The sequence below is a fragment of the Bombina bombina genome, chromosome 7 (genome assembly GCF_027579735.1).
Source record: "Bombina bombina isolate aBomBom1 chromosome 7, aBomBom1.pri, whole genome shotgun sequence".
NCBI lineage: Eukaryota > Metazoa > Chordata > Amphibia > Anura > Bombinatoridae > Bombina > Bombina bombina.
In genome coordinates, this window is record NC_069505.1 from 104,060,182 (window position 1) to 104,084,529 (window position 24,348).

The following is a 24,348-nucleotide window of genomic DNA, read 5'->3' on the forward strand; positions in this document are numbered from 1 at the left end:
CGGTTATTCTGGGTACTGCACCAGAATAATGTACAAATAAGCTTTTTCTGTTTATCTTTTGCAACATGTTTCTCAGTTTGATCTGACTGTTTCTTTAGGCATAAAAAATGTTAGTTACAAATCCCCAAATCTGGAATTCTAAAATCCAAACTTATTCTGAAATCCAAACTTTTTTAATTAATATTTTTTTTAAATAAAATAATCAAAAATTACTACTTTCCCCACCTCTAAGTCACACTCTTCTCTGCCTGTGTCTCTGTTTTTGTTTTAAATGCAAATAATAGTCTATATTTATTTAAAACAAATATTACCTTTCTGATTACTGTACTTTAAATCTTTCTGAAGGTACTATATATAAAAAAGTATTAAAAATGATATAAAACTACCTTTAGGTTACATGTATAAGCTGTATTATGACATTGCCTAAATGACAGAAGATGATGTTTACACTTGGTTCCATTTTAAAGATGCAAATATTCAAAATTCCAAACTGTTCTGAAATCCAAACCTTTTCCAGTCCCAAGCAGTTTGGATAAAGGGTTTTTCTACCTGTACAAACAGATGCACTAGATATACATGTCATGATAGAACACTTAATTGGTTAACATAGTGATCAATTAGTAAACAAACCTATATGTATGTTCCACAACTTATACAAACTATACAAAATATTTGCAATACATTATTCTAAAAAGCTAGCTACATTAAAATGAAGTTTAAAAAATAAAACCAAATTTAGGACCGCAATGTTCATAAGACATACCTTAGCGTGACCGATTATTAACAAAAAGGAATAGCCCACCGGAACTTGTGTTTTCCAATTCAATCACACAGCACAAACGTATTGTTAAATCAGTCATAAAGCATCAACTCTTATTCAGAAAAAGACTGGGCATATAATACAATCTAATGGTTCCCAAAAGGACACAATATATAATATCAAAGATACAATCCCATGTTGTAAAAAGATTTCTCTAGAGGTTAGTGCTGTTGAGTCCAATCATCTTGAACATTTTCTGGAACAGTGACATTCTCTGAATTCAAGGGTATTGCATTATTCAAAGGCACTGGAACACATAATTGTGTTTTCTAATGTATTTATTTTTAATGTACTGGTGTGAGCTCAGGTTTGAAAACCCTATAAAAACATGTGAATACTTTGCAAGGCTATTCTAACAGATCAAAATAGACAACAGTATAATAGAATTAGATTGAGAGAGTTTAATCGGTTTACCAAACCAGGGAACTAATAACTGATACTATTTTAACAGGTCTCAAGTAATTTGGGTTATCAAATGGTGAAACCTTTAAGAAGATTTGGGATTTGGACTTCTATGCAGGCTTATGCTGGGTACAGCTTTTGTTATGTTGGTTTTTTTTTTGTCATCAGTCATTAACCAGGTCTTTGTTATTTCTTAACTCACCATAATGCAATATTTAGCATATAAGAAGCATTGGAATATGACACATCCAATTTATAAAAAAAAGTAAGGAACAAACATAGTACAGTTAGAATATAGGTTGCTTTTATATATATATATATATATATATATATATATATATATATATATATATATATATATATATATATATATATATATATATATCACAAAAAAAGGAAAGGGCAAACGTCTGAGTCCAGATTGATGATAAATCCAGACTTATAGTCTTTAGTAACCCCAGCAGCTATAGCCCAAATGTAAACTGCGTATAGAGTGTAAAAGTCAGTAAAAACACTAAGTGCATCTACACAATCGGTGCCTTTATAGTTGAAATGAGGACAAGACTTCCGTAGGTATTTAAAGTCCAGTAAGCAATATATTCCCAAAGGGGTGGAATGATAGTAATAATTGCTACAGCAGGACAGTAACAAATTGATTCACGCGCTGACTTTACAGAAGTTTTACTCTGATGAGACAACAGAGAGTTTTGATGTTATACCTGACTGGACTGTTGGCATTTCTGGCATGATTAATTTCAAGGATGCCTGTGATTTGGTCACTTTGACCACACTTTCTGAAACCGCACATGATCATGAAACACCCACTATTAATGAGTTTAGTGGCTTTAAACAAGCCTCCGATTTTTACCCCATACATCATAGGGGTACTATACTGGAAACTTTTTATATGAGGGTGGAGAATGAATACCACATGAGGAGGGGCTAAAAGCTATCCAATTTTTTTCTTGATAATTATACAGTATTTACAGAGAATCTGAAAGGTTTTGTAATAAGAGTGACTAGGTTTTTTTTTGTCACATAATTACTTTCGGTTTGATGAGCATGATTTTATATCCAAAGATGTGGGACAGCGATGGGGGCTAAATTTGCCCCATCGTACGCCAACCTTTTTATGGGTTGGTGCGAGCTGTCCCACATCTTTGGAGATTCCAATGTTTACAAAGAGTAGATTGTATTTTACAGGAGATACATTGATGATCTGCTATTTATTTGGCAAGGATCATCAAACGATCTGGATATGTTCATGTGTCTCTTAAACCAAAACAACATAGGTTTGAAATTCACTTTTGAACAAAATGATAAAAGGATCTGTTTCCTGAATTTGACTTTGACAGGCAATAGTGATGGCCGGGTCATCAGTTACACCTCTCGTAAACCCATTAATAAGAATACGCTTTTGCATGCTTAGAGTTGCCATCCTCCACATGTGCCTTTTGCGGTGGCCAAGGGCCAATTTATAAGACTTAAAAGAAATTGCACAGAGGATGGGGCTTATATCATGCAAAGCAAGGATCTCAAGAGAAGATTTAAAGAGAGAGGGTATAAGGACTCTATACTCGATAAAGCTGAAAAACAAGTTGCAGAGTATGATAGACAAACTCTATTGAGGGACAAAACCGTGGAACACTGTAGCAAAGTAATAAGAAAAATGGAGTGTATTTTGTCACCACTTACAGCTCCCAATATCGGGAAATTTGCAAAATTGTGAAAAAACATTTCAGACTTTTAGCCACCAATGACAGGTTAACTAACTGTGTAGAGAGTGGGCTAAGGTGTTCTTATAGAAAGAGCAAAACTCTGGGTAATTTTTATCCCCCTCTTGTCTGACCAAACCTGTTGGCCAGACACAGAGATCTTGGCTTCAGCATAAACGAATGTTTAAATGCGGTAGGAGAAGGTGCAGACCTTGCGACTACACCATAATAGCAGATCATGTCTGCTCAATGACTACAGGAGAAAAATTCAGGATAGAATCTTGCTCAAATTATACCTCAACATATATTATCTATGTCATAACTTGCATAGATTGTAAGATCCAATACATAGGGTTGACGACTAATGACGCCAATACACGCATTAGAAATCATTTGTCAACAATAGGAGCAGGTGAGGCCACTACCCCTCTTATCCAGCACTTTACCCGGAGACATAATAAATCTCTAGCTAGCTTTCGGTGGCAAGCCATTGAGAAAGTAACCACACCACTTAGGGGTGGAGATAGGGACAAGTTGCTGGGCAAGAGGGAGATGTGCTGGATTTTTAAACTTGGTACTAGAATACCATATGGTATGAATTCAGAATATGACCTCATCAATTACTGGAAGTGATAGTATTGACACTTAGGACATTGATATATATATATATATATATATATATATATATATATATATATATATATATATATATATATATATATACATATACACACACACTGAGTATATGTGTTTCTTTGTACATATATGCTTATTATGTCTCAATATAACTTTGTGTTAAGTGATGTAATCTTTATTTTAATTAATTTTTATTGCTTCACATCATGATTACTATTGTAATTTTACCACTATCTTGCTTCCCTTAACACCATACTTTATGGTTCTTTCACCTTCTCCATAATGCAGAAACTCTCTCTGTGCAAAAAGAACCACAAAAACAAGGGCGCCTCCTTGTGTGATACAGTTTGGACAAATGTGGAATAAGTGAATACAAATTTTATACTCACAAGTGAAGCAGCACTCTGTTGTGCTGATAGAGGCAGACTGGGAGTTCAGTGTCCCAGTTCACTGTACAAGGCAGTGCAGCAAGTCACTCCAGGATAGGATATATTTCAATCAAGCTCAGACTCTCAGCGAAGAGTTAAAATACCATAATTTAATGTGACACTAACAATGGATAAACAAGCAACACGTTTCTCAGATCTGTCTGTTTCCTCAGGCTTCTCCATAATGTAACCATTATACACACTACATAAAGTATAAATACTATAATAATAGAATATTTCTCCAACATAGGTGTGTCCGGTCCACGGCGTCATCCTTACTTGTGGGATATTCTCTTCCCCAACAGGAAATGGCAAAGAGCCCAGCAAAGCTGGTCACATGATCCCTCCTAGGCTCCGCCTACCCCAGTCATTCTCTTTGCCGTTGTACAGGCAACATCTCCACGGAGATGGCTTAGAGTTTTTTAGTGTTTAACTGTAGTTTTTCATTATTCAATCAAGAGTTTGTTATTTTCAAATAGTGCTGGTACGTACTATTTACTCAGAAACAGAAAAGAGATGAAGAATTCTGTTTGTATGAGGAAAATGATTTTAGCAACCGTAACTAAAATCCATGGCTGTTCCACACAGGACTGTTGAGAGCAATTAACTTCAGTTGGGGGAACAGTTTGCAGTCCTTTGCTGCTTGAGGTATGACACATTCTAACAAGACGATGTAATGCTGGAAGCTGTCATTTTCCCTATGGGATCCGGTAAGCCATGTTTATTACGATTGTAAATAAGGGCTTCACAAGGGCTTATTTAAACTGTAGACCTTTTTTGGGCTAAATCGATTGATATTAACACTTATTTAGCCTTGAGGAATCATTTATTCTGGGTATTTTGATATAATAATATCGGCAGGCACTGTTTTAGACACCTTATTCTTTAGGGGCTTTCCCAAAGCATAGGCAGAGTCTCATTTTCGCGCCGGTGTTGCGCACTTGTTTTTGAGAGGCATGGCATGCAGTCGCATGTGAGAGGAGCTCTGATACCTATAAAAGACTTCTGCAGGCGTCATTTGGTATCGTATTCCCCTTTGGGTTTGGTTGGGTCTCAGCAAAGCAGATACCAGGGACTGTAAAGGGGTTAAAGCTTAAAACGGCTCCGGTTCCGTTATTTTAAGGGTTAAAGCTTCCAAAATTGGTGTGCAATATTTTCAAGGCTTTAAGACACTGTGGTGAAAGTTTGGTGAATTTTGAACAATTCCTTCATGTTTTTTCGCAATTGCAGTAATAAAGTGTGTTCAGTTTAAAATTTAAAGTGACAGTAACGGTTTTATTTCAAAACGTTTTTTGTACTTTCTTATCAAGTTTATGCCTGTTTAACATGTCTGAACTACCAGATAGACTGTGTTCTGAATGTGGGGAAGCCAGAATTCCTATTCATTTAAATAAATGTGATTTATGTGATAATGACAATGATGCCCAAGATGATTCCTCAAGTGAGGGGAGTAAGCATGGTACTGCATCATTCCCTCCTTCGTCTACACGAGTCTTGCCCACTCAGGAGGCCCCTAGTACATCTAGCGCGCCAATACTCCTTACTATGCAACAATTAACGGCTGTAATGGATAATTCTGTCAAAAACATTTTAGCCAAAATGAACCCTTGTCAGCGTAAGCGTGGATGCTCTGTTTTAGTTACTGAAGAGCATGACGACGCTGATATTAATATCTCTGAAGGGCCCCTAACCCAATCTGAGGGGGCCAGGGAGGTTTTGTCTGAGGGAGAAATTACTGATTTAGGGAACATTTCTCAGCAGGCTGAATCTGATGTGATTACTTTTAAATTTAAATTGGAACATCTCCGCATTTTGCTTAAGGAGGTATTATCCACTCTGGATGATTGTGAAAATTTGGTCATCCCAGAGAAACTATGTAAAATGGACAAGTTCCTAGAGGTGCCGGGGCTCCCAGAAGCTTTTCCTATACCCAAGCGGGTGGCGGACATTGTTAATAAAGAATGGGAAAGGCCCGGTATTCCTTTCGTCCCTCCCCCCATATTTAAAAAATTGTTTCCTATGGTCGACCCCAGAAAGGACTTATGGCAGTCAGTCCCCAAGGTCGAGGGAGCGGTTTCTACTTTAAACAAACGCACCACTATTCCCATAGAGGATAGTTGTGCTTTCAAAGATCCTATGGATAAAAAATTAGAAGGTTTGCTTAAAAAGATGTTTGTTCAGCAGGGTTACCTTCTACAACCCATTTCATGCATTGTCCCTGTCACTACAGCCGCATATTTCTGGTTTGATGAACTGATTAAGGTACTCGATAGTGACTCTCCTCCTTATGAGGAGATTATGGACAGAGTCAATGCTCTCAAATTGGCTAATTCTTTCACTCTAGACGCCTCTTTGCAATTGGCTAAGTTAGCGGCTAAGAATTCTGGGTTTGCTATTGTGGCGCGCAGAGCGCTTTGGTTGAAATCTTGGTCGGCTGATGCGTCTTCCAAGAACAAGCTACTAAACATTCCTTTCAAGGGGAAAACGCTGTTTGGTCCTGACTTGAAAGAGATTATCTCTGATATCACTGGGGGTAAGGGCCATGCCCTTCCTCAGGATCGGCCTTTCAAGGCAAAAAATAGACCTAATTTTCGTCCCTTTCGTAAAAACGGACCAGCCCAAGGTGCTACGTCCTCTAAGCAAGAGGGTAATACTTCTCAGGCCAAGCCAGCTTGGAGACCAATGCAAGGCTGGAACAAGGGAAAGCAGGCCAAGAAACCTGCCACTGCTACCAAGACAGCATGAAATATCGGCCCCCGATCCGGGACCGGATCTGGTGGGGGGCAGACTCTCTCTCTTCGCTCAGGCTTGGGCAAGAGATGTTCTGGATCCTTGGGCGCTAGAAATAGCCTCCCAGGGTTATCTTCTGGAATTCAAGGGACTTCCCCCAAGGGGGAGGTTCCACAGGTCTCAGTTGTCTTCAGACCACATAAAAAGACAGGCGTTCTTACATTGTGTAGAAGACCTGTTAAAAATGGGAGTGATTCATCCTGTTCCATTGAGAGAACAAGGGATGGGGTTCTACTCCAATCTGTTCATAGTTCCCAAAAAAGAGGGAACGTTCAGACCAATCCTAGATCTCAAGATCTTAAACAAATTTCTCAAGGTCCCATCGTTCAAGATGGAAACCATTCGAACTATCCTTCCTTCCATCCAGGAAGGTCAATTCATGTCCACGGTGGATTTAAAGGATGCGTATCTACATATTCCTATCCACAAGGAACATCATCGGTTCCTAAGGTTTGCATTCCTAGACAAACATTACCAGTTCGTGGCGCTTCCTTTCGGATTAGCCACTGCTCCAAGGATTTTCACAAAGGTACTAGGGTCCCTTCTAGCGGTGCTAAGACCAAGGGGCATTGCAGTAGTACCTTACCTGGACGACATTCTGATTCAAGCGTCGTCCCTCCCTCGAGCAAAGGCTCACACGGACATCGTCCTGGCCTTTCTCAGATCTCACGGCTGGAAAGTGAACGTGGAAAAGAGTTCTCTATCCCCGTCAACAAGGGTTCCCTTCTTGGGAACAATTATAGACTCCTCAGAAATGAGGATTTTTCTAACAGAGGCCAGAAAGACAAAACTTCTGGACTCTTGTCGAATTCTTCATTCCGTTCCTCTTCCTTCCGTAGCTCAGTGCATGGAAGTGATCGGGTTGATGGTAGCGGCAATGGACATAGTTCCTTTTGCGCGCATTCATCTAAGACCATTACAACTGTGCATGCTCAGTCAGTGGAATGGGGACTATACAGACTTATCTCCAAAGATACAAGTAAATCAGAGGACCAGAGACTCACTCCGTTGGTGGCTGTCCCTGGACAACCTGTCACGAGGGATGACATTCCGCAGACCAGAGTGGGTCATTGTCACGACCGACGCCAGTCTGATGGGCTGGGGTGCGGTCTGGGGATCCCTGAAAGCTCAGGGTCTTTGGTCTCGGGAAGAATCTCTTCTACCGATAAATATTCTGGAACTGAGAGCGATATTCAATGCTCTCAAGGCTTGGCCTCAGCTAGCGAGGACCAAGTTTATACGGTTTCAATCAGACAACATGACGACTGTTGCGTACATCAACCATCAGGGGGGAACAAGGAGTTCCCTAGCGATGGAAGAAGTGACCAAGATCATTCTATGGGCGGAGTCTCACTCCTGCCACCTGTCTGCTATCCACATCCCGGGAGTGGAAAATTGGGAAGCGGATTTTCTGAGTCGTCAGACATTGCATCCGGGGGAGTGGGAACTCCATCCGGAAATCTTTGCCCAAGTCACTCAACTATGGGGCATTCCAGACATGGATCTGATGGCCTCTCGTCAGAACTTCAAAGTTCCTTGCTACGGGTCCAGATCCAGGGATCCCAAGGCGGCTCTAGTGGATGCACTAGTAGCACCTTGGACCTTCAAACTAGCTTATGTGTTCCCGCCGTTCCCTCTCATCCCCAGGCTGGTAGCCAGGATCAATCAGGAGAGGGCGTCGGTGATCTTGATAGCTCCTGCGTGGCCACGCAGGACTTGGTATGCAGATCTGGTGAATATGTCATCGGCTCCACCTTGGAAGCTACCTTTGAGACGAGACCTTCTTGTTCAGGGTCCGTTCGAACATCCGAATCTGGTTTCACTCCAGCTGACTGCTTGGAGATTGAACGCTTGATTTTATCGAAGCGAGGTTTCTCAGATTCTGTTATCGATACTCTTGTTCAGGCCAGAAAGCCTGTAACTAGAAAGATTTACCACAAAATTTGGAAAAAATATATCTGTTGGTGTGAATCTAAAGGATTCCCTTGGGACAAGGTTAAGATTCCTAGGATTCTATCCTTCCTTCAAGAAGGATTGGAAAAAGGATTATCGGCGAGTTCCCTGAAGGGACAGATTTCTGCCTTGTCGGTGTTACTTCACAAAAAACTGGCAGCTGTGCCAGATGTTCAAGCCTTTGTTCAGGCTCTGGTTAGAATCAAGCCTGTTTACAAACCTTTGACTCCTCCTTGGAGTCTCAATTTAGTTCTTTCAGTTCTTCAGGGGGTTCCGTTTGAACCCTTACATTCCGTTGATATTAAGTTATTATCTTGGAAAGTTTTGTTTTTAGTTGCAATTTCTTCTGCTAGAAGAGTTTCAGAATTATCTGCTCTGCAGTGTTCTCCTCCTTATCTGGTGTTCCATGCAGATAAGGTGGTTTTACGTACTAAACCTGGTTTTCTTCCAAAAGTTGTTTCTAACAAAAACATTAACCAGGAGATTATCGTACCTTCTCTGTGTCCGAAACCAGTTTCAAAGAAGGAACGCTTGTTACACAATTTGGATGTTGTTCGCGCTCTAAAATTCTATTTAGATGCTACAAAGGATTTTAGACAAACATCTTCCTTGTTTGTTGTTTATTCAGGTAAAAGGAGAGGTCAAAAAGCAACTTCTACCTCTCTCTCTTTTTGGATTAAAAGCATCATCAGATTGGCTTACGAGACTGCCGGACGGCAGCCTCCCGAAAGAATCACAGCTCATTCCACTAGGGCTGTGGCTTCCACATGGGCCTTCAAGAACGAGGCTTCTGTTGATCAGATATGTAGGGCAGCGACTTGGTCTTCACTGCACACTTTTACCAAATTTTACAAGTTTGATACTTTTGCTTCTTCTGAGGCTATTTTTGGGAGAAAGGTTTTGCAAGCCGTGGTGCCTTCCATTTAGGTGACCTGATTTGCTCCCTCCCTTCATCCGTGTCCTAAAGCTTTGGTATTGGTTCCCACAAGTAAGGATGACGCCGTGGACCGGACACACCTATGTTGGAGAAAACAGAATTTATGTTTACCTGATAAATTTCTTTCTCCAACGGTGTGTCCGGTCCACGGCCCGCCCTGGTTTTTTAATCAGGTCTGATAATTTATTTTCTTTAACTACAGTCACCACGGTACCATATGGTTTCTCCTATGCTATTATTCCTCCTTAACGTCGGTCGAATGACTGGGGTAGGCGGAGCCTAGGAGGGATCATGTGACCAGCTTTGCTGGGCTCTTTGCCATTTCCTGTTGGGGAAGAGAATATCCCACAAGTAAGGATGACGCCGTGGACCGGACACACCGTTGGAGAAAGAAATTTATCAGGTAAACATAAATTCTGTTTTTCTTTTTTTTTCTATTTTATATGTGTGTATATCCTTACAGTATTTAGAGACTATCCGGTATATTTATTGTATCTACTATCATGTAGTATACTATTTTGTATGCAATTTCAAAATGTCCTAATTAATATATTAGAAGCAAAGTGCATATCATATGTATGTATAGAATATAGATCTTTAATACATAAAGGCAGAAGTGTAGTTTGAGTTTTTCTCCAAGGGTTTATATACCTTTAAATAAGCGTTTACCAAATGTTAACGGCATGTGTTGTTTTTAACCAATGAGAGGTTAATGCAGAGTATTTAAATCATGTGATAGACATACTCGCTAGCTATGATTACGGCCTAGAGCCGTAACATGTTAGCAATTTCACTGCTGTGATACTTTTTGCTATTCACAGTTGGCACCCTCATGTTTAACTTTTTTACTTAGTATCAATAAATTTTGGACTTTTATATTGAAGACTACCTCTGCAGCCTTTCTTCTTTGATATATATATATATATATATATATATATATATATATATATATATATATATATATATATATATATATATATATATATATACTCACTCTCTTCCCTCTCTTTTTCTCTTTCTTCCTCTCTCCCTCGCCTCATCTTTATATATATATATATATATATATATATATATATATATATATATATATATATATATATATATATATATATATATATATATATATATATATATATATATATATGTAAGAGGTGAGATGAATTATATTTTATGTACCTAAGAACAGAAACATAGAGACAGACTGGGAGTGCAGTGATCTAAGCCTTACCTGGTCTCTATTTCTGTTTGTTTCAGTGGTCCATCTATACACATTCATGGATGTAAAGATGGTTTGGTGTATAATCCGACCTTCTAGCACCATCTTGTGTCCATTGTGTATATTACTGTTGGTAGCTGTAAAAAAAAAATTTAAAAAAAAAAAAGTTTTATTTTAGTGCAATCTTCATTCATAACAACATTTTTTATTAATTGATATATTTCTTATCGTCCTTCCCTCCACCCATGCAGCATCCAATCAAGTCGCTTCCCCTACGGCATTTATTCCTTAAAAAAAAAAATTACCTCATCATGCGCTCCTTAGTCAATGTGTGTGGGGAATCGCGCTCTCTATACGGGAAACAATATCTGTGAAAACTGTCACGCCATTATATATATATATATATATATATATATATTGCTATTGATTTTAGTTTGTTAATGCATGAGAATTACGCTCTCTCTGCAGGAGATACACTAGCTGTGATCCACAGCTCGCCGCTCCAGAAGATAACATGCGTTAAATTGTTAAATTTACATGCCTCATGAATGCGCATTGATATCTACGTACGGTTGGGACAAACAGTATTACATTAAGGATAAAAATCATAATTTATTTAAAAGGATCATAAAAATAAATAACTTAGCAGTTTCAGTATTTAGTTACCATAGATTTATAAACACTATTTCAAAATAAACAAATTTTACCATAACTTTTAAGTGATGCACAAAGTGTTATTCTAATATTATTTTTAACATTCTAAAGGTTATTGTGCAGTGTCTAATATGCTATGTGTTTAACTGCCACAAATACAGCTGGAGAGCCAATCAGCATCGTCAATCACACAGCTGGGTTGTGCTACTGCTGCTACCATTTTGGCTCTGTAGCTGTATTTAGAGAAAAACTGGGCCAAAGTGCCAGAGAATTTTTAGCATTTTTGCTATTGCTTCCTTTAACCCTTTCATAACAGTTAATTTGTCTACATCAGAACATTACGATGTAAACAAATTGAAATCCTACAATCGTGCACGCGATCGCGAGATTACAATGATGAGATTGGGTCAGGGGGGCTTCAGGACAGCCAAACTGCTTGGACGTTCTATTCCATCCTTGCTGCGCTTAAGCCCAGCGCGGTTAGAACATAATAGAACGTCAGAACGGCTTTAAAAGGTTAAATAGTAATAGAGCCTTGTTTTTTTATTATATATATATATATATAACATTTTAGTAGACAACCTGTGGTATTGATCTAGGCTCATTTTGGCATATATTTTATGCCACCATTTTACCTTCAAATGCGATCATAAAAAAAAAAATAACTTTTTCAAAAACTTTGACTTTCTCACTGACATTATTTACATACCACTTGTGCAGTCATAACACAAATGGGTGTAAAAGCTTCTCTTGGATTCCCTTTGTTTAGAAATAGCAGACATACGTGGCTTTGTCATTGATTTTTGGTAATACATTCGCTAATTGCAGCTGTGCACCACACTTAAAACATTTCAGGCAGTGAAGGGGTTAATCGGGTATGATGTAAGTTTAATTTTAATTGTAGTGTAGAGATGACTCCCCCATCTAACACTTCCCACCCGCCGATCCCTCACAAACAGCTCTCTTTCCTCACTCACCCCCCACTGTTCACCACCATCTTAGATACTGGCACTAATTTTTTTTTCTTCTTCTTGTAGGAATCCTTCCTTAACCCTCCATGATCCCCCCCCCAAACTAGTAGCAGCCATATTACGTACTAGTAGCTGTCTGGCAGTACCCATTTTTTGCATGTTTCTTTTTTTCTCCCTTTTTCTTTTTCTTATTATTTATTGATAATAAAAAAATCTATAGTGTAGTGACCCCCCCCCCCCCCAACCGATTGACAGGGCTCCCCTCCCTCACCCATTTCCGCAGTGTAGAGGCCGGCCTATACCTCCCTTCCCTCAGTAAACATTTTTTTCTGTTGCGTAGGGAACCCTCCCCCCCCCCCTGCGATATTCCACTTGCCAGCCTCCCTCCCACACCACTCACTACAAGGTGATAGAGACAGTGACTCAGAGTGTCAGTGTCTGTATCGGCGATCTACCTTCATATGGTTCGATACCTATGGTTCTGCCTCTGGCTGCAGCCTTAGCTGTCAAAGCTGACAGCGGAGAGTGCAGCATGAGCCAGAAGGTTGGACGTCCATTTTACGTCAACAGGGTATGCTGGACAAAGTACCTTGTGACGTAGTACCTACGTCCTAATGGCTTAAGGGGTTAAACACATAGCATTGCAGGATTGCTAGTGCTAAAATTACATGCTCTAATTTGCACAATAATCTCCATTTAACACAAAAGGTTAATTAGGAATAAAAAAACTATAATAATAAAAAGAAAAAATATCGTTTAAATGCTCCTGGATTATCTCATTCCAAAAACTAAGCAACAGATTAGAACAAATATTGTTAGATTAAAAATCTACTAACATTCAGTGAAGAGAGAGAAACCATTTCAGTGTTCTCCACAGAAAACGCTTGTGGTGGCATCATGCAGTAACCAGGTGGGAGCAGTGTAATACTTTGCAATATTATAACATTTCCCTCATTTATAAATGTTACTTAAACTATCCAATGCACAAATGCATTGCATAATTTTACATAAATTGACCAAATGATAATTTGAGCAACAAACATTGAAAACATTTAATGTTCGCTTGATATTGGCTTAAAGTTTAGCCATGTAGTCCGTTAAAATCAGCTGGGTGGTTTACCCACTAAAAAGGCCTCTGGATAGAACACTGCATTTGATATATTATAGTGTATTTCTTTTTGTGATGACACTTTCTGCTGGGACATCATCTGATAAGCAAATAAGGACCTGTCACTATTTACAACCAGCCTTTTTTTCTCCATAATGTAAGGCAAATCATATTTTAGACTATTCAGTGTCATTTCCACAGATATGTTTTGTTTTTTATTTTGCACGTGTGTGTGTAACAGTGTTCTTTATCTCATAATCCATATTTTAATGCCATTTTTTTATTATCACACTTTATTCTACTTAATCATGGGCCCATCTGACACTTGGCAGATGCAATCACTGTTATCCTACAACTTATTTTTATTTATTTTTTAATAGTTGGCACTGATTCTCTTTATTTTATCCCACAGAGTGTGCTCCCTTTCTTTGTGGCTACCAAACTGAGCAAAATCCGGAAGCCAACATGGGACAAGCCAAGTCCTGAAACATATGTGAGATCGGCACTTAACACAGTCGGCTTACAGTCCCAGACAAATGGATACTTGCCTCATGCCTTTATGGTATGTAATCAGTGTATAATATACACTTACGTATGCTTAGTAAGAATGGAAATTTGGTGAATGTGCATTCTTAAAGGGACACTGAACCCAATTTTTTTTCATGATTCAGATAGAGCATGCGATTTTAAGCAACATTCTAATTTACTCCTATTATAAAAAATTTTTCTTCTTTGTTCTCTTGCTATCTTTATTTTAAAAATAAAGCATCTAAGCTAAGGAGCCAGACAATTTTTGGTTCAGAACCCAGACAGCACTTGTTTTTTGGTGGGTGAATTTATCTACCAATCAGCAAGAACCGAGGTTGTGAACCAAAAATGGTCCGGCTTCTAAACTTACATTCTTGCGTTTCAATAAAGATACAAAAAGAATAAAGAAACATTGATAATAGGAGTAAATTAGAAAGTTGCTTAAAATTGCATGCTCTATCTGAATCATGAAAGAAAAAAATTGGGTTCAGTGTCCATTCAAGTGGAAAATAACATGCTAGGAGAGGATGTTTTAGGAAATGATTGAGCTTGGTCTGAAAGGAGACAGTTTGAGCATGTTTTTAGTTGGCTTTTGCTAATTTGGAAGTGAGGGGGGGGTTGGTAGTATGCATGGTCTGTAAGGGTCAAATTTTAATTTATAGCTATTAAACAAATAATGGCACAGGGATGGTTTAGCTAAGGCTGTATGGTGCCTATCTGCTGTTCTCCCCTGCAGAGTTAACTCTTTTGAGTTAAGGCCACCTTGTTTGCACACCCACCAGACGTCATCAATGTACACCTTTACTTCCAATTTTTCCCATGGCCACAAAAACTCTACTACACATTATTAGCTCTGCTTTTTCCCAGGGGCGGCTACAACTAGTGCAGAGAGCGCATATGGACCATTGGCCACCAGTTGGCCAGCTCTGATTTAGATGTTACAGAAAAAGTCTATATGTAATATGCATATGTGTTGTTTGTGCGGCGTCCATGGGGAAATGATCTGGTAGTAGTCCATGTAGAAAAGGTATTTGAGTGTACAGGGTATTGCTCAGGAAATATGAGGAAGTGAGGTGTAGAAACATCTAAGTAGTGTGCAGTGATCCACTCCCCCTGCAAATATAATCTTATTTGGATTTTGTTTTGTAGGAGAACATATTTGCTGATGATGCAGGTCTGATAAGAGGAAAAGTGGATAATAAACCTTTATGTACTTTGTTTCATTAACAATGTAGTACTTGTGCCAATGAGCCCAGCTGCAGGCTATTTAGCAAGTATATGACTGGGTTTGTGCTTCTGTTGGAGAATACTGAAGTAATGTGTGTGAGGTTTCAAAAGAAGGATGTTTGATTGTCCCAGTTCTACGAGAAGAAAGTTTTAAGTGTGTGTTAGGCACCCAATGAAGACTGTTTGTATAAGGCCCCTGGCAGGATGTTTTGAGAATTAGGGGGTTTCATTGAAAGGATGTCTGAAGTGAAATTGAAGGATCTATTATGAATGTGTTTGAGATCTACAGAGCTGATATTTGGTAAATGTGCTGTATACACAGATGTTTGTGATCCACTATTAAGATGTTTGGAGAGAGGTGTTTGGATCCTAGTGTAAACATCTTTGGTGCAGAATCGATAGGGCTGGTGTGTGGGGATTGTACACAGTCTTGAGGAGATGATATATTCTTGAAATATATGGGATAATGTGGATTTTGGGAGACCGTTTAGGGAGAGCGCCGATTCTAGTGGGAATCCAAAATTGAGAAATGTTTATAATACACAGAGAAATGTTACTAGTGTGTGCCTTTTTAAGCAGGGGTTATCTTGATGCATATTTATGATTTTGAGCTACAGTTATTTCTTTCATGTAATTAGCAAGAGTCCATGAGCTAGTGACGTATGGGATATACATTCCTACCAGGAGGGGCAAAGTTTCCCAAACCTTAAAATGCCTATAAATACACCCCTCACCACACCCACAATTCAGTTTTACAAACTTTGCCTCCTATGGAGGTGGTGAAGTAAGTTTGTGCTAGATTCTACGTTGATATGCGCTCCGCAGCAGGTTGGAGCCCGGTTTTCCTCTCAGCGTGCAGTGAATGTCAGCGGGATGTGAGGAGAGTATTGCCTATTTTGAATGCAGTGATCTCCTTCTACGGGGTCTATTTCATAGGTTCTCTGTTATCGGTCGTAGAGATTCATCTCTTACCTCCCTTTTCAGATCGACGATATACTCTTATTTATATACCATTACCTCTGCTGATTCTCGTTTCAGTACTGGTTTGGCTTTCTACAAACATGTAGATGAGTGTCCTGGGGTAAGTAAGTCTTATTTTCTGTGACACTCTAAGCTATGGTTGGGCACTTTGTTTATAAAGTTCTAAATATATGTATTCAAACATTTATTTGCCTTGACTCAGGATGTTCAACATTCCTTATTTTCAGACAGTCAGTTTCATATTTGGGATAATGCACTTGAATCAATTGTTTTTCTTACCTTAAAAATTTGACTTTTTTTCCCTGTGGGCTGTTAGGCTCGCGGGGGCTGAAAATGCTTCATTTTATTGCGTAATTCTTGGCGCAGACTTTTTTGGCGCAAAAAATCTTTTCTGTTTCCGGCGTCATACGTGTCGCCGGAAATTGCGTCATTTTTTACGTTCTTTTGCGCCAAAGATGTCGGCGTTCCGGATGTGGCGTCATTTTTGGCGCCAAAAAGCATTTAGGCGCCAAATAATGTGGGCGTCTTATTTGGCGCTAAAAAATATGGGCGTCGCTTTTGTCTCCACATTATTTAAGTCTCATTTTTCTTTGCTTCTGGTTGCTAGAAGCTTGTTCATTGGCATTTTTTCCCATTCCTGAAACTGTCATTTAAGGAATTTGATCAATTTTGCTTTATATGTTGTTTTTTCTCTTACATATTGCAAGATGTCTCACGTTGCATCTGAGTCAGAAGATACTTCAGGAAAATCGCTGTCTGGTGCTGGAACTACCAAAGCTAAGTGTATCTGCTGTAAACTTTTGGTAGCTATTCCTCCAGCTGTTGTTTGTATTAATTGTCATGACAAACTTGTTAATGCAGATAATATTTCCTTTAGTAATGTACCATTACCTGTTGCAGTTCCATCAACATCTAATGTTCAGAATGTTCCTGATAACATAAGAGATTTTGTTTCTGAATCCATCAAGAAGGCTATGTCTGTTATTCCTCCTTCTAGTAAACATAAAAAATCTTTTAAAACTTCTCTTTATACAGATTAATTTTTAAATGAACATCATCATTCTGATTCTGATGACTCTTCTGGTTCAGAGGATTCTGTTTCAGAGATTGATGCTGATAAATCTTCATATTTATTTAAAATGGAATTTATTCGTTCTTTACTTAAAGAAGTACTAATTGCTTTAGAAATTGAGGATTCTGGTCCTCTTGATACTAATTCTAAACGTTTAGATAAGGTCTTTAAATCTCCTGTGGTTATTCCAGAAGTTTTTCCTGTTCCTAGTGCTATTTCTGAAGTAATTTCCAGAGAATGGGATAAATTGGGTAATTCATTTACTCCTTCTAAACGTTTTAAGCAATTATATCCTGTGCCGTCTGACAGATTAGAATTTTGGGACAAAATCCCTAGAGTTGATGGGGCTATTTCTACCCTTGCTAAACGTACTACTATTCCTACGTCAGATGGTACTTCGTTTAAGGATCCTTTAGATAGGAAAATTGAATCCTTTCTAAGAAAAGCTTATCTGTGTTCAGGTAATCTTCTTAGACCTGCTATATCATTGGCTGATGTTGCTGCAGCTTCAACTTTTTGGTTGGAAACTTTAGCGCAACAAGTAACAGATCATGATTCTCCTAATATTATTATTCTTCTTCAACATGCTAATAATTTTATCTGTGATGCCATTTTTGATATTATCAGAGTTGATGTCAGGTTTATGTCTCTAGCTATTTTAGCTAGAAGAGCTTTATGGCTTAAAACTTGGAATGCTGATATGGCTTCTAAATCAACTCTACTTTCCATTTCTTTCCAGGGTAACAAATTATTTGGTTCTCAGTTGGATTCTATTATCTCAACTGTTACTGGTGGGAAAGGAACTTTTTTACCACAGGATAAAAAATCTAAGGGTAAAAACAGGGCTAATAATCGTTTTCGTTCCTTTCGTTTCAACAAAGAACAAAAGCCTGATCCTTCATCCTCAGGAGCAGTTTCAGTTTGGAAACCATCTCCAGTCTGGAATAAATCCAAGCCTTCTAGAAAAGCAAAGCCAGCTTCTAAGTCCACATGAAGGTGTGGCCCTCATTCCAGCTCAGCTGGTAGGGGGCAGGTTACGTTTTTTCAAAGAAATTTGGATCAATTCTGTTCACAATCTTTGGATTCAGAACATTGTTTCAGAAGGGTACAGAATTGGTTTCAAGATGAGACCTCCTGCAAAGAGATTTTTTCTTTCCCGTCTCCCAGTAAATCCAGTGAAAGCTCAAGCATTTCTGAATTGTGTTTCAGATCTAGAGTTGGCTGGAGTAATTATGCCAGTTCCAGTTTTGGAACAGGGGATGGGGTTTTATTCAAATCTCTTCATTGTACCAAAGAAGGAGAATTCCTTCAGACCAGTTCTGGATCTAAAAATATTGAATCGTTATGTAAGGATACCAACGTTCAAAATGGTAACTGTAAGGACTATCTTGCCTTTTGTTCAGCAAGGGCATTATATGTCCACAATAGATTTACAGGATGCATATCTGCATATTCCGATTCATCCAGATCATTATCAGTTCCTGAGATTCTCTTTTCTGGACAAGCATTACCAGTTTGTGGCTCTGCCGTTTGGCCTAGCTACAGCTCCAAGAATTTTTACAAAGGTTCTCGGTGCCCTTCTGTCTGTAATCAGAGAACAGGGTATTGTGGTATTTCCTTATTTGGACGATATCTTGGTACTTGCTCAGTCTTTACATTTAGCAGAATCTCATACGACTCAACTTGTGTTGTTTCTTCAAGATCATGGTTGGAGGATCAATTCACTAAAAAGTTCATTGATTCCTCAGACAAGGGTAACCTTTCTGGGTTTCCAGATAGATTCAGTGTCCATGACTCTGTCTTTGACAGACAAGAGACGTCTAAAATTGATTTCAGCTTGTCGAAACCTTCAGTCACAATCATTCCCTTCGGTAGCCTTATGCATGGAAATTCTAGGTCTTATGACTGCTGCATCGGACGGCACAAGGAGTTTGGGAATCTCAGGAGGTGAGATTACGATCAATATTTTGGAACTCCGTGCAATTTTCAGAGCTCTTCAGTCTTGGCCTCTTCTGAAGAGAGAATCGTTCATTTGTTTTCAGACAGACAATGTCACAACTGTGGCATACATCAATCATCAAGGAGGGACTCACAGTCCTCTGGCTATGAAAGAAGTATCTCGAATTCTGGTTTGGGCGGAATCCAGCTCCTGTCTAATCTCTGCGGTTCATATCCCAGGTATAGACAATTGGGAAGCGGATTATCTCAGTCGCCAAACGTTGCATCCGGGCGAATGGTCTCTTCACCCAGAGGTATTTCTTCAGATTGTTCAAATGTGGGAGCTTCCAGAAATAGATCTGATGGCGTCTCATCTAAACAAGAAACTTCCCAGGTATCTGTCCAGATCCCGGGATCCTCAGGGGGAAGCAGTGGATGCATTATCACTTCCTTGGAAGTATCATCCTGCCTATATCTTTCCACCTCTAGTTCTTCTTCCAAGAGTAATCTCCAAGATTCTGAAGGAATGCTCGTTTGTTCTGCTGATAGCTCCGGCATGGCCTCACAGGTTTTGGTATGCGGATCTTGTCCGGATGGCCTCTTGCCATCCGTGGACTCTTCCGCTAAGACCAGACCTTCTGTCGCAAGGTCCTTTTTTCCATCAGGATCTCAAATCCTTAAATTTAAAGGTATGGAGATTGAACGCTTGATTCTTGGTCAAAGAGGTTTCTCTGACTCTGTGATTACTACTATGTTACAGGCTCGTAAATCTGTATCCAGAGAGATATATTATAGAGTCTGGAAGACTTATATTTCTTGGTGTCTTTCTCATCATTTTTCTTGGCATTCTTTTAGAATTCCGAGAATTTTACAGTTTCTTCAGGATGGTTTAGATAAAGGTTTATCCGCAAGTTCTTTGAGAGGACAAATCTCTGCTCTTTCTGTTCTTTTTCACAGAAAGATTGCTAATCTTCCTGATATTCATTGTTTTGTACAAGCTTTGGTTTGTATAAAACCTGTCATTAAGTCAATTTCTCCTCCTTGGAGTTTGAATTTGGTTCTGGGGGCTCTTCAAGCTCCTCCGTTTGAACCTATGCATTCATTGGACATTAAATTACTTTCTTGGAAAGTTTTGTTCCTTTTGGCGATCTCTTCTGCCAGAAGAGTCTCTGAATTATCTGCTTTTTCTTGTGAGTCTCCTTTTCTGATTTTTCATCAGGATAAGGCGGTGTTGCGAACTTCTTTTGACTTTTTACCTAAAGTTGTGAATTCCAACAACATTAGTAGAGAAATTGTGGTTCCTTCATTATGTCCTAATCCTAAGAATTCTAAGGAGAAATCGTTGCATTCTTTGGATGTTGTTAGAGCTTTGATATATTATGTTGAAGCTACTAAGTCTTTCCGAAAGACTTCTAGTCTATTTGTTATCTTTTCCGGTTCTAGAAAAAGCCAGAAAGCTTCTGCCATTTCTTTGGCATCTTGGTTGAAATCTTTAATTCATCATGCCTATGTCGAGTCGGGTAAAACTCCGCCTCAAAGGATTACAGCTCATTCTACTAGGTCAGTTTCTACTTCCTGGGCGTTTAGGAATGAAGCTTCGGTTGATCAGATTTGCAAAGCAGCAACTTGGTCCTCTTTGCATACTTTTACTAAATTCTACCATTTTGATGTATTTTCTTCTTCTGAAGCAGTTTTTGGTAGAAAAGTACTTCAGGCAGCGGTTTCAGTTTGAATCTTCTGTTTATGTTTTTCATTAAACTTTATTTTGGGTGTGGATTATTTTCAGCAGGAATTGGCTGTCTTTATTTTTTCCCTCCCTCTCTAGTGACTCTTGCGTGGAAAGATCCACATCTTGGGTAGTCATTATCCCATACGTCACTAGCTCATGGACTCTTGCTAATTACATGAAAGAAAACATAATTTATGTAAGAACTTACCTGATAAATTCATTTCTTTCATATTAGCAAGAGTCCATGAGGCCCGCCCTTTTTTGTGGTGGTTATGATTTTTTTGTATAAAGCACAATTATTCCAATTCCTTATTTTATATGCTTTCGCACTTTTTTCTTATAACCCCACTTCTTGGCTATTCGTTAAACTGAATTGTGGGTGTGGTGAGGGGTGTATTTATAGGCATTTTAAGGTTTGGGAAACTTTGCCCCTCCTGGTAGAAATGTATATGCCATACGTCACTAGCTCATGGACTCTTGCTAATATGAAAGAAATGAATTTATCAGGTAAGTTCTTACATAAATTATGTTTTTGAGTGTGACCTATGAGAAAAAGGATTGGTGATCCCATTGTTATTGCCAATTCTTGTTTGCCTGTAAATACCGAAAGATTAATCTCTGGGCTACCAGACAAGCCTAATAGATATCATCTCACAAGCTTAAAACTACATACATGTACAAATGTATCTTTTATATCTCCTAAAAGGGTAGTTGATATGACATTTTGATGGGTTTTTTTTTACATGTATACCTGTTATCTCTTACCAGGGCTGGCTCACCACTTGTCTGCTCCCCATGTCTACCACCATTAACATGGGCATGAATATGAACAAAGGCCTCAGAGCCCGGTTCCTGAAGAAGGCAAAGTCCAACTAGAAAACCGAGAACTGACTGGTTAAATGAGAAACTCTTTGCTTATTAGGGTCTTTGTACAATGGATGGAGAAGATTCAGGGCTGACTGGGAAATATAAAAAACATAGAGATCAGCTAATGAGACCTTGAAGATTGCCAGGGTCATATCTTTGTAAATAGCTTTACTAAACATACGTATGTAGATCTCCTCTGGCTGCCTGTATCCTGACCATTAATGATAGATTTATACTGTATCACTGGCTATTACTTGCTGTGTATTAGCTTGGGGAAGAGTACTGTACACCAGCAGTGATGGGCTTAACAATAACTAGATTTTTTAAATAAAAAAAGAACCCGATTTAAATAAAAATAAAAAAAGTTTACAATTGAATTGTAGTTTTTCTTTTAATAATTTACAGATGAGAGGTTATAATAAACGAGTCCTCGAGTCCTTTATTTGGTTGTGTGTAGTATGTGATATATCAACATAACTTACCTTAAAGGGACACTGAACCCAAATTTTGTCTTTCATGATTCAGATAGAGCATGCAATTTTTTAACTTGCAAATTTACTCCTATTATCATGTTTTCTTCATTCTCTTGCTATCTTTATTTGAAAAGCAAGAATGTAAGTTTAGAAGCCAGCCCATTTTGGTTCACAACCTGGGTTGTGCTTGCTTATTGGACAGCACCAATAAACAAGTGCTGCCCAAGGTACTGAACCAAAAATTAGCTGGCTCCTTAGCTTAGATGCCTTTTTTTCAAATAAAGATAGCAAGAGAACGAAGAAAAATTGATACTAGGAGTAAATTAGGAAGTTGCTTAAAATTGCATGCTCTATCTGAATCATGAGTTGGGTTTAAAGGGTTTAGTATCCCTTTAAGGGACTAAGGCTAAACTTAAAGGGACATAAAACCCAACACTTTTATTTCATGATTCAGATAGAACATACAATGTTAAACAACTTTCCAATATATTTCTATTATCAAATTTTCTTTGTTTTTTTCTTTGTTGAAAAGCAGGAAGGTACGTTCAGGAGTGTGCACGTGGCTGCATATGGCAGCAGTTTTGCAACAATGTTATACATTAGCAAGAGAACTAGATGGCAGCACTATTTCCTGACGTGCACGCTGCCTATCTGCATATCTCTTCAACAAAGAATAATAAAGCAAATTTAATAATAGAAGCTGGAAACTTTTCTAAAAATAGTTTTCCATATGTGAATCATAAAGAAAAACAATTGGGTTTCATGATCCTTTAAAGGAACATAAAGGTGTAAAACAAGAATGCTGTAATATGTTATAGCACTTATTATTATTACACTATTACTTGCATAGTAAAATGCAGGTCACAAGTAGCAATGCATTACTGGGACTTAGCTGAACACATCTGGTGAGCAAATGACAAGAGGCTTATGTTTGTAGCTATCATTCACCAGCTACCTCCTAGTAGTGCATTGCTGCTCCTGAGCCTGCCTAGGTTTGCATTTCAACAAAGAATGGCAAGAAAACAAAGTCAATTTGAGAATATAAATGCATTTAAAAATAAATTGCATGCTCTATTTGAATTATGAAGGTTTAATTTTAACTTTCATGTCCCTTTTAAGTTTATTATTAGAGTCAAATGGGTCCCTATTCTTCAGTTTTATTAAAGGTATGGCACATATTCAGCCAAAGTCCCTAGTGCCTCCATGGGATTTATTTTTAGATTTTCAAGCATTGTTGGCTTTTCATTTTGAACCATTGTATTATTATTATCATTTATTTGTAAAGCGCCGCCAAATTCCGTAGCGCTGGGTACAAGATAGGGGTATACAATGACAAGGATGTGTGATAAAATACAAAACTAAACAAATCTAGTACAGGAGGAATAGGGCCCTGCTCCGGAGAACTCACAGTCTATAGGTTTAGGGTGCAGAGACATAAGGTTGGGGGTAGCTTGTCAAATCGGTTGTAGTTGCAGAAGTGAGTCAGGCAGTTCATGTATTAGTTTGGTTCGAATGAGGGATGGTGGAGATATGGTTAGCCTCTCTGAATAGGTGGGTTTTCAAGGAGCGTTTGAAGCTATACAAGATTGGAGACAGTCTTATGGAGCGGAGTAGAGAGTTCTAGAGGACAGGAGCAGCACATGCAAAGTCTTGGAGGCGGGAGTGGGGCGTAGAGATAACAGGAGTGGAGAGACGTAGGTCTAAGGTTTATCGAAGAAGACGGGATGGGGAATATTTCACGATGAGAGAGAAAATATAGTTGGGAGTTAAACTGAGTGCTTTGTAAGTTAGGGTTAATACTTTAAATTGTATTCTGGAGTGTATGGGGAGCCAGTGTGAGACTGGCAGAGTGAAGCAGCTGATGTAGATTGGCGACTTAGGTGGATAAGTCTAGCAGAAGCAT

At 38.6% G+C, this 24,348-nt stretch overlaps 1 protein-coding gene across 1 annotated transcript in view; it reads left to right on the top strand.

Moving 5' to 3' along the window:
• The window catches only part of HSD17B12 (hydroxysteroid 17-beta dehydrogenase 12), a 412,681-nt gene extending 390,332 nt beyond the window's left edge, over positions 1–22,349 (top strand). Inside the window, exons 10-11 of the mRNA XM_053720221.1 lie at positions 14,043–14,192; positions 21,874–22,349. Coding sequence (XP_053576196.1) covers positions 14,043–14,192; positions 21,874–21,981 — 258 coding nt within the window. The 3' untranslated portion in view covers positions 21,982–22,349. The remainder of the gene's footprint in view (positions 1–14,042; positions 14,193–21,873) is intronic.
• The last annotated feature ends 1,999 nt before the right edge of the window (positions 22,350–24,348 follow it).